General features: G+C 41.3%; 2 protein-coding genes across 2 annotated transcripts; one reads left to right on the top strand and one right to left on the bottom strand.

Annotated features, from left to right (window-relative positions):
* Positions 1–464: 464 nt before the first annotated feature.
* On the bottom strand, positions 465–4,957 carry LOC137998087 (collagenase 3-like). The gene is made up of 4 exons (XM_068844499.1): positions 4,707–4,957; positions 3,012–3,394; positions 2,295–2,670; positions 465–1,704 (listed from the first exon to the last, which is right to left on the bottom strand). The coding sequence occupies exons 1-4, from the start codon at positions 4,791–4,793 to the stop codon at positions 1,693–1,695; spliced, it is 858 nt and encodes a 285-aa protein (XP_068700600.1). The 5' UTR covers positions 4,794–4,957; the 3' UTR covers positions 465–1,692.
* Positions 4,958–8,771: 3,814 nt separating this feature from the next.
* Positions 8,772–10,703, top strand: LOC137996269 (uncharacterized). Its single transcript, XM_068841680.1, has 3 exons — positions 8,772–9,171; positions 9,292–9,561; positions 10,057–10,703. The coding sequence occupies exons 1-3, from the start codon at positions 8,772–8,774 to the stop codon at positions 10,701–10,703; spliced, it is 1,317 nt and encodes a 438-aa protein (XP_068697781.1).
* The last annotated feature ends 321 nt before the right edge of the window (positions 10,704–11,024 follow it).

The raw sequence follows: 11,024 nt of genomic DNA, 5'->3' as shown, positions 1-11,024 counted from the left end.
ATTATCTTTCTTAAAGGTTTTGCATGCGAAATATTGGGAGGAAGTATTAATTGTGAAAAAAGAGGCCCTTGAAACCTCCGATGGCAAAACTTCAAACCTGTCATGTGATAGCAAATCTTAAGCCGGCAGTCGTAAAACTACTTCGAAATATATCAGTGAAGATCTTAACTGGGAAAAAGCTACATGAGTAGTACTCGCTGTTGTCGACTATGATTGGCTGGGCTTGCCTGGAGCCTGAGCAAGAGATCGGCATAAAATGTATGCAAACAGGGACATTTTATGACTTTAAAGCGGTCACTTTGACTTGAGCGAGGGGAGCAAATGGACGAGTTTCATATGGTACCACGGTACACTATGGAAATCGGATGTGTCCCTTAAATAACACACCGCGTTAATTATAAAATTTAACACTATTACCTTACGAACGCCATCAGAAATCGAAATGGTAACTTTCAACAAAGTTGACATCCTCTTTTAATCGGGTAGTATGAGCCACCATATGGCTGACAATTATGATTGGCAAGAACGGTGGATGGTGTTAATTAAATTTATCGGTTGTTCTCTCTAGATTAGATTACACAAATACACAAACACAGAAGAACTTTGAACCCTGTTTTGCCTTGACAGAAATTCAGGGGGAAAAAGGGCACCGTAACTTCAGTGCTGAAAGGCCCTCCAATCCCGGTGCCTAACTACAGTGCAAAAGCCGCGGAATCGAGCGATCACAGTTTTCCTCTCCCAATTATATATGAGTACGTTTTATGCCATATGGCAGATTGTTGACAGTATTTTACATTTTACGAAGTTGCTTATGTTTTTTATTATTATTTTTTAAAATTTGGATATCAAACCAATTCAACGTTCCGCACTAGAGCCGGAATGTGATATTTTACATTACAATAATTTACCCTATCAGACTCTCAGAACCCGCATTTTACAGATACCTAACTTTTAACGGTAACACTGAGGACCATACTTTAAGGCAACTTTTTTTTGTCTTTTTTTCTAATTTTTAATTTACACACTTACAATAAGAGATAAACTCTACGGTACCTCTAATGATAACAGTACATGCAGGCAAGTTATAAGTGAGATGATGAGGCAGGAATTCTTTTCAGTTATTGGGTATAATCTCAAAGGTATAAGAAGAAACTTATGATGCATAAGAGAAAATCATTTAGAAGCCCAAAAACGTCCTTAATGTGTTTCCACGATGTGAAAAGCTCGTGCAGATTTCAGGACCTCTCGCGGTCACTGGGTACACGACACAGAGACAAAGATTCACTAGTTCCATGTTCTCTCTTACAACGCGGGGTTGCGAGTGGAATCTAGAACGGATCTTTTTCATGGGACGAACATCACAGCTTACGGTTTGTTTGCCTTTCGTGCCGTTTTCATACGAGACAAGCGAACGCAAGTATAAGCGCAAGCACATGGAAAAATCTTGATCCTTGCACCTCTGCTTATGCTTGCGACAGGCCCGTTTTCACAGTGAAATAAAAACTCTTGTGCTTGCGTTTATGCTTGCCCTTGTGCTTGTGTCGCTAGTGAAAACCAGGCTTGGTGATAATTGTTGCTTCAGGTAATAGAGCAAAGCGAGGAAAAGCGACGAAACTCAAAAAAAGCCAGTTGTTATGTTTTCGATGAACAAGATGACTTCATTCATCCAAAACAGTAAATTACCAATCCAGCTCATCGATCATCCTGCAAAAAAAAAAAAAAAAGACAACTTGAATGCGGTTTATCAGAAATAACACTGGATAATAGTCGAGACTATTTACATTATATCAAAATATGCGAGTTTATTGTATGACAAGCAATTCTCGGGCCAAATGGAGCACTCTGATTGGCTGTTTTTTGGTCGGAATCACAGTACGGACCGTTACCACGGAAACGGTCGGTTTCCGTATTATTCTCTCTCCCGGGAAATTCAAGTTGAACGAAACACAAAAAGTTGTAAAAAAGGTGAAATTTTTTTTTTCATCACAATAGTACAATTATAGCAAACGGAATTTAATTTTACATGTAAAAGGTTACCGTTCAAAGTTCTCTGATGGAAGACGAAGATTACGAACATTCATCAAGCGGAGAGGTGCTATATAATAAACAATTTACTAACTTCGCTTTCTCCGGGCCGCACTGGGGAATATTGATCCTCGGTCGTTTTTGTTCGGACCTCGCTGCACTTGGTCCGTACTGCTTCGACCTCGGGCCAATATTTCCGAGTACGGTTAATATTTTGTCGATACCAACTGAATTATTTTCAACAGATCGTAGGCAAGGATTTCACGTACAATCGGAGTCACCCCTGGACAGTACAATGTTCGTATCCCATTGATATCGTCGTTGTGCAGCACGGGTCTCCCTAGCTTTACCAGAGGATACATCACTGAGTTTCTGATATTGGAATGCCCAAGACCCAGGGAGTGACCTATCTCATGAACGGCAACGTAAATAAGGCTGTGGCTCCCTCCTATTCTGAATGACCACCAACCATAACCGCTGCTGCCTAGCTCAGTGAAAGTATCAGATTCGTCAAAATGAATTTTTCCCCATGCAGAGCGCCTATTTACTGGCAAAAACGCATGTGCGATGACCTGTCCAGGACCATCGAAAGGGCTCGGACACGACCCTTCGTTTGGAATCCCAGCATGATTATATGATCCAAAGCTAAAAAAATTGGGAGGAAAACACAACATTAATATAGATCGATGCTACTCTGGTTCGGAGAATTATGACCGTAGCTTACAAAAACTGCAATTAAAAGATCAAACGTTTCCATGATCCAAAGCGATCACAACAATTTGACAAAAAAGGAGAGGAGTGCGTTCATTAATGGTAATTAATGCGCCTTTTTTATAAGATGCAAACATGTGTCATGCTTATTATCAGAACAGGTTACCGGGATGTCATTTAAATGAAGTGAGTGGGTCAAATGCAATTAAAGACATGGTGTTCAAATATTCAGTTATAAATTCGGTAATCGTCTTGGTTTAAGAAACTGCACTGACCTGATTCTTATGTCAGTATCTGAGCTGTCATTGGTTCTGGTAAAGTTAAGCGTCGGACATACGTCGCTCCAATACTTAAAAGCCCTTTTAATGATTCGTGCTTGCGATGTTTTTGGTAAGTCCTTTCCATAGGATAAATAATACTTAAAATTTGTCTTAGGCCACTTTCCTAAGAGTGAAAAGCGTCTCACACGCACGCGCAATCCATCAATGCCCACATCAGGATCCCCACAGCGAGGCTTCTTCATCGCCTCTAGGGTCTCGTCGTTAAGTTCGCCTGTCACGGAAAGGTTGAAAAATGTTTGGAAGCTCTTGATGGCAAATGTGTTGTTCTGGCTGCTGGCGTTGGTAGGAGAGAGATACTCAAACTTTTTCAGATATTCCTTCGGAAGAAAATAAAATAAATTTCATTTGAATTGACAATTTACTCACAATCGGAAGTGGCAATCAAGATTACGCAAGAGTAGACAAAGGAAAAGGAAAATAAAGTTGACTCTTAATCATTGAGGCACAATATAGAAAGCCCATGTTGCCAAAACAACACAGGAAAAAATGTGATTATTAATTGATATGGCATGATAGTACTTAAAAGATCTAAAATGAACGGAATGTCTAACGTATGTAATTGCAGCAAAGGAACAAACGCCACTTTCTTCGGTATGCGATTTTGTGTTTCGTTAGGCATGACAAGTCAAGGATAGGAAGACGTTGCACACAGTCAGCCTTAGAAGAATTTTGTGTTTGTTTTCGTGCACTTTTTGATTGGCAAAGTCTTGCTTCGCAATGTTGGAAATAGAAGTAACCGCCTTTCCATTCTGTAAATAACTTTTGTTTGTTCAAAGGAATGGCTCCAGTTCACGGTATCACTCTGCGTCCAGTGAATTCCCATGGTTTTATTCCCTAATGAAATTGGCATGATATTAAGTTATTCTCAGTCGAGGTCAACAGGATATCAATGGATATGTGGTGATGCCCTTACATGAAAAGAGTAAAAGCTTCAAGCTTCTGGCCTATTAAAAATTCATATTTTAAGAATCAAAAGAAGTATGTCTAAGGTGTAAGCAGTTTGGAGACAAGACAATGAGGACTATTGCATATCATTGCTCGTTTTCTCGGCTGATGGTATAACGCGACTATGCAATGACTAGTCCAACGTCCATATCCAGGAAAATCGCATTAATGAATTAGTTGTTGGGGCACTAGAACCCTAACCCTAACTAGAAACAAATATCGTGTATGTTATTATTATTTCAAATGAACTTTTTTTACTCTCTTAGGGCTGAGATTATCATTTAAAAACATTGCACCAGATGAGTTTCCACGAGGAATAGTGTTATTTTAAACACGGAGATGTCACTAAATCATATCCATCAACAAATAAAGTACATCATGAGGGGCGAGGCTAAATTAGTACTGAGGGAAGGTTAATTCACGGTTTGGACTAGCTTTAATTAAATCCGAACACCTTCAGCTAAAGTTGTGTGACAAAATACCACCACTTTATAGTGTTTCAAGTGTTTACACATACAGGAATAAAACGAAAAACTGTGACAAGAGAGACGTTTTATTATTTCGTTTGTACCTTTTCTCTGATTACTTCGCGTGACTTAAGATGCTCGATTTCTTATATTTATGTGCATTTTAAAGTAATCTCAGTAACAATAAATAGCATAATTTGTTATTATACCAGCTTACCAAAGCAAAATCCTGCTCTTTTGGATCTACCTCGCAGACAGCGTTGTTTATAAGCAACGGCAAGAAAAGCACCAATGCGAAAATCATGCCTGTGCACTTGCGGTACTGAACAATCGTCAACAAGGATCTTCTCAGTGATGTAGACAATCAAAGCAACTCCGTTGTAGATTAACCAGATCTGAATTAGCCTGTATGCGTTTTGGCTTTTGCTATATATTATGAAGGTAGCGATATTACCTGTCCACGGTATCAACTGAAACAATATAGGAGAGTCAACATCGTTGAATTTGAGTTTCATATGTGTCGGAAAAAAAATGAATATAATGCGGATTTATAAAATGTTAATTTATATTGTTAGCGGCTTTCGATTTCGGTTTCATTTATTGGAAAATAAATATTACCAAGCAACATTTTTTTAATAGTATCGTGTAATGAAAGGTTTTTCTTACCGTTTGTACAATATTAACGAGGAGAATGTGAACAAACCAGAGCAGATATGCGCCATGCAAATGTCTTAATTCTCAATTCACAAAAATTCAAAATACATTTCTTCTTTTCTTGGAACACATGTCATTTATTATGTTCTTCCTGATATTCATTCAGTAGAAATTTCCCTTAAATTAGCGCTCTGCGATAAAATTTTGACAAGTCAATATTGCTAAACTGTGAACTCTAATCCAGTCCGGCGCCAAGTGATATGAAAACTTTAGTGCGCGGGTTACAAAAGGTGTTACTCATCGTTAGTTCTGTTTATTTCCCAAATGTCAGTATCAGTTTTCATAGTACGATAGTTGGTTGTTACTTCTCATGTTGGCCCTGTGGTTCTGAAGGTGATCGACCCCAACCAGTTCGGTGGAATAGCGAAGTCACACTCTATTCGCCATAACATCCAGTACAGTGGAATACCATAGCGCCTTGACATCAATACGTCACCACTGGAAGCACACCACCAATGGCATCAGAGCAGCGGTTAGGGCCGTAATTTTCAATTATAACAACACTCTTATAGATCACCATCTGTTGGTTCATAAGACCCTCGACCTCGGTATCCCCCACAGTGTTTCGTGTTGGGTGATTTATTTCATCACATAGCAGAAACCTGGCGAAGTAGGTAGTAGGGCCCAGTTTATACCGGGGTCTCACAGGAACCAAACTGGGCCCGTGACTCATTCTACTGATGATTAAAGTTTATATGACACGAAATGTTTTACCCGGTGTTTGTTTCTTTGAAACATGCAATAGACGAGATTCGGCTAGATACGATTACTTTTTGGCGCCTGAAATTCTTTCATTTCACCTTATAGATTTGCAACGTACACCTACCATGGGGTGAAACACCACACGATGCACCAAAGAGATTGGGTACCACATTGGCTATCGTTTGCATGTGTTTTGTGAGTGTGAGGAAAATCTGTCTCATGAGACTCTGTAGTTGTCAACACTTTGTAAACATAACAATAAAAAAAGCAAGTTGAAACACGCTAACACCAACCCGGTGTGACCAACACATCACGCATGCGCACAATCATTTTACCCGGTCAATTAGCAGCCGTGGTCAGCTGTTTCGGCCTTGCTGGGCCTCATCAGCATGGCCTAGCTAACCTACCAGGCGGGTGTGTTTAGCACCCCTTTCAGTTGCAGCTTCACATGCAGTCGTAAGCAGGGTTGGGAACAGCAAATCTGTTCTCCCATGACCACGTAAATTAAAAAAAAATAAAACAAGAAAAGCAAGGTGTCACACGCAAACACCAACCCTATTACATGACGCATGCGCACAACCATTTCACCCGGTTAATTAGCAGCCATGGACAGCTGTTTCGGCCTTGCTGGGCCTCATCAGCATGGTGTAGGTAACGTACCAGGCGGGTGATTTAAGCAACTTCTTAAGTGGCAGCTTAAAGCTACGCTTAGCTGAAGAGGCCCAGCAAGCAAGCAAGCAAGCAAGCAAGGCCGAAACAGCTGTCCGTGGATGCTAATTGACCAAGTGAAATGGTTGTTGACATGATTGATGTGTTGGCCACACCGGGTTGGCGTTAGCGCGGGTCATGTTGCTTTTATTGTTGTTACTTTGTAAACAACGTGTGATAATTCCAGTTGTTCTAGTTCACGTTCACATTTATCTACTGAACGAGACTCTGAAGTTAGCAGATTTAGGAGTCGTATTCCGTAATTAGCATGTTTTATAACCGTATCTTGTATTATTGCCATCATTATAAATACGAAAAAAAGAAACAGCATCAGCTATTGGACACTTCCATTACAAAAATGTCGGATTTAACGCAAGTAATCATGCTCTGCGTGTGACCTCTGGCCTGCTGGAACACGCGTGAAATAACATTGTCATATGGCAGTAGGTGCAAATTTTAATCATTCGTAGTACCTTATTTCTGGCAATTTGTATGCCGGTGTTCTGAAGATTATCTGAAGACTATTAAGGACTTTTACGTTAATTTTAGACATATGCAGACGATTAAAACCGTATAGCTGCCTTTCCTTGTCATTTTTTGGAAGTTTCCAGTGTTCTAAGGGTCCAGTATTAGTATGTGAATTGTTTCGTTCCATAAACGTTGTAGATGATGATTATCCCAAGTCAGGCGATGCCGTTACAATGGAAATGCAAGTAAATGACGCGGGAAATACTTTCATCTTATTCACTAGCAAATGCGATTCACTCTTGCTGCCTGAACTCGTCCGTCGAGGAGAAAGTCCGCGGGATTACGCTGATGTGCTGCGTGCCTTAAAGTGTCTCCCTTCAATTAGTATCCCTGATCGCCTAGCAAGTCACGTAAACAACACTGTTCCGGTTTCTTTTCACCGAACGATAGTATGCTATTTCCTGTGACTGACTGATAATCTTGACGCTGCCAAACAAGGCGTCCTTTAAAAGCGGTTGCCTTGAATCCATAACGACGGGGCGTCTTCTGTTGTGTCCACCAAATTAAAGTCGGATACGGAGGAATTAGTGCGTCCAACGACAAGAGTCATGGATCGTTATTAGGGAACTAAAGATAGGGACGTTTTCGGGGCGATCGCAACTTTGACATGACATGACGTCATTATTTGTGTGATACTGCGCATGCCCTTGCTCCTTACCTTGCCGTCGCGTTCGCGTCGGCGACGTGAAACTGAGCTTTTTGGCTTGGCGTTGTGGCGAAAACTTGAGTATTTAACTTTCATTTCCATCTTGTTTCTTCCGTCTAGTAATCCATATTTTGCCGTTTATCGTTCTTAAACTATCCATTTTTGTTTGACTCACATTTCAAACTCGAGTGTCAAACTCGTTATCTAAACCGTAGTTTTTTGCATCTCTTTAATGTTTATCTGTTTTATGTCACAGAGTCAAGATTCAGCATGGCAAACAGCAAACCGTAAGTGAGCTTTATAACTCCAAAACTGCCTCAAAAGCCAAATAAAAGCATCCAGATAATGAATGTGAACTCCAATATATTAACTATGTGATTTTTAGCTTACTTTTTTTCAGTGTAATTTTTGTGGAAGGCAAATTATTTTAGCATGCAAAAAGTATTTTAATACCAGACTACAAATTAATTTGAAGCTAAAAGTGAACAACTTGGAAACGTATAAGCTTAAAAATTAGTGACAAAGGACATTTTTAGTTCTTTAGCGCTTGTATTTCGTAGAGGGGTTGAGAGCTGCCATAAGCAATATTCCGGGAAGGTTAATTGTCCTACATATAGTGTTCCACCAGATTTTATCCAGCATTTATTAACACCCTTGACCAACAGATACTTCGAATTTTATTATTTATTTTTTGTTTTGAAAGTGCTCCCTATTTACAAAATCTGGAAATGAGTGGATGTAGTTGATTTTGTAAACCAAAGTGTCGTGCCCTGATTAAGTTTGCATATGTTTTTTTAAATTTGCTTTTGAACCTTTCAAGAGGCTTCTTTGTTATACTTGTAGCGTGGGGCCTAATCCAAGTTTAGTCGGACTTGTGCAGTTAAATATGATGTCGGACTAGTGTTTCTCGTGTGAGTTCTCAAATAGTTAGTATTGTGATCGCTTATCTCGTTTGTGCAACATTTGGTGGGGATCTTTTTTGCCATGGAAGATACTGTGAAACCTTTGAAAGAGAAATTGGCGAAACTTGAGGCGAAACTTGGAAAGAAAAGTGAAAGTACGGCTGGTACAAGCAGCAAATCACCGATCACCTCGCCAGAAAACCCGCTTTGCATCAGACCAGAGAGCTTCTCTGCGACATCCAGCGAAAGTTGGGTGGTTAGGAAGCGGAAATTTAAAAGTATTGCAGCCCTTAACAAGTGGAGTCCTGAGCTTCAAGCCCAAATATTGCCCGCGTTCCTGAAAGGCCTCGTAGAGCAGACCTATTACACTCTGACCGCCGAACAAACAGCCATCTGGACGGCAGTTGAATTTGCTCTGACAGATCGATCTCATCCTAAGGAATCTCGTCAAGTACACATTTCCACTCTGCGAGCCAAATTCAGTAAGACGTCCTGACGAAGATCTACACCAACTGAGGTGCGATATTTCTCGTCTTGTGGAGCTGGCCTATCCGAACGATTCCCGCATATACTCAATCTCACAGCCAGAGATTTCTTCGTAGGTGCTTTGACACCTATTACATTGCGCGAGAAGGTGTTGGATGTGAGGCCCAATACTCTGGATGAGGCCCTAGCGGCAGTTCAACGATATGAATCAAATCGAAAAGTGCTAGGCAAAGGAAGTGCTCGAGTGCTGTCTTCAACGTCTGGTGATCAGGAGAAGTTTGGCTCCCAACAGGGAACGCAAGAACACCCAGCATGGGCTAAGGAGCTTTTTCAACAGCAAGCTGAAATCTTAGAGAAGCTAAAGAATATTCCTCAAGGGAGGAAAGGTAGGAATGCATGTGTAGAATCTGGACAAGGCCCCAGAGCATGTTTTAAGTGTGGTAGCTTGACTCATTTTATTCGTGACTGTCCACATCAATTGCGTCCCGACCAGGGAAACGGGAGATGGGCGGGGCACAGTAGCAAGTGACCCCGCCTGAGAATCCAAAGGGGGCATTTTTGCCTTGTGTTGTAAATGGTGTCAAATCCCAAGCCTTATTAGACACGGGTGTACGAGCAACAATTATCAGTGAGGACCTATATTGTCGCTCTAAGACACATATAAACAATCTTGAACCCACACAAAAGTCTGTCCTGGGGGCCAACAACATGCCACTTGATTTTGTTGGAAAAACAGAAGTAACAATTCAGCTTGGCGGGATCAGGGCTCAGCATAAAGTGCTGGTGTGCTGACAGCTCACAAATGTATTCTAAACTTTGACACTAACACCGTCTACAGTAAGGGGGAACCCAAAAAAATATATTTGGATGCCTTGATAAAGTGAACAGGATCACTGTGGCCGAAACCGTCACATTATCTCCAAACATTGACGGCTTAGACGAATGTATGGGGGTGCTGGAACCAACGGACACATTTTCGGAAAAATATTCTGCTGGGGCCTTTCGGATGGCAGTGACTGTGGAAGGGGGTCGAATCCCGGTTCGTGTGTTCAATTACCTTAACAAGCCCCTCAAAATGTACAGATGCAGTAGTATAGGGGACCTCTACCCATTAGCCGGTGAGAGAGACTCACAGCAGGAAACCAATGGGGGTGTTGACTACAAGGGGGCTCCAAAGGAAGATGTTGAGATTGGATTGGAAGCTAAACAGTGTAGTGCAGTTTTTGTGAAGGATGCTGACGTCCACAGTTTATCAGTAGAAGAGATGTTCCCTATCAGCAGCAAATTCGTCCCGGAAGAGGAAAAACGTAGGCTTTACGACATGTTGTCCACTTATGCCGACTGCATTTCAAAGGACTCGTGGGATTTAGGTACTTCAAAGGGCGTACGACATACTATCGACACCAGCTCTGCCCAGCCAATCCAGGTACCATCTACAAGAGTCCCCTTTTACAAAGGGCAGGAAATGCGCAGCCAAGTGGACGAAATGCTTGAAGCAGAGATTATTGAACCGTCCGATTCCCGTTGATCTCCTCCGGTGGTTTTCGTAGCGAAACCTGATGGCTCTGAACGTTTCTGTGTTGACTACCTTGATCTTAACTCGGTAACCAAAGGAGACTTGTACCCGCTCCCTCGGTGCGACGACATATTGGAGAGTTTATCTGGGGCACAGTGGTTTTCTCATCTCGACCTCCTTAGGGGATGTTGGCAAATTGATGTGGCAGAGAAAGATCGGGAAAAGACGGCGTTCGCAACTCCGGATGGCCTTTACTAATTCTGCAAACTAAGTTTTGGGCTTACGAATGCATCTGCGTGTTTTATGAGTGCTATGCACCTTATCTTGTGGGGA

Source organism: Montipora foliosa, chromosome 3 (assembly GCF_036669935.1).
Source record: "Montipora foliosa isolate CH-2021 chromosome 3, ASM3666993v2, whole genome shotgun sequence".
NCBI classification, from domain to species: domain Eukaryota; kingdom Metazoa; phylum Cnidaria; class Anthozoa; order Scleractinia; family Acroporidae; genus Montipora; species Montipora foliosa.
This window is presented reverse-complemented; position numbering and strand designations above follow the sequence as displayed.

What these genes read in the sequence shown, in the direction of transcription:
- LOC137998087 (XM_068844499.1), bottom strand. Translation starts at nt 4,793, where the DNA reads ATGATTTTCGCATTGGTGCTTTTCTTGCCGTTGCTTATAAACAACGCT. An exon ending in AAGAGCAGGATTTTGCTTTG is followed by an intron (nt 3,395 to 4,706) that starts GTAAGCTGGTAT and finishes TTTCTTCCGAAG; the next exon opens with GAATATCTGAAAAAGTTTGA. An exon ending in GATACTGACATAAGAATCAG is followed by an intron (nt 2,671 to 3,011) that starts GTCAGTGCAGTT and finishes CAATTTTTTTAG; the next exon opens with CTTTGGATCATATAATCATG.
- LOC137996269 (XM_068841680.1), top strand. Translation starts at nt 8,772, where the DNA reads ATGGAAGATACTGTGAAACCTTTGAAAGAGAAATTGGCGAAACTTGAG. An exon ending in CACTCTGCGAGCCAAATTCA is followed by an intron (nt 9,172 to 9,291) that starts GTAAGACGTCCT and finishes ATTTCTTCGTAG; the next exon opens with GTGCTTTGACACCTATTACA. An exon ending in TATTCCTCAAGGGAGGAAAG is followed by an intron (nt 9,562 to 10,056) that starts GTAGGAATGCAT and finishes GCCTTGATAAAG; the next exon opens with TGAACAGGATCACTGTGGCC.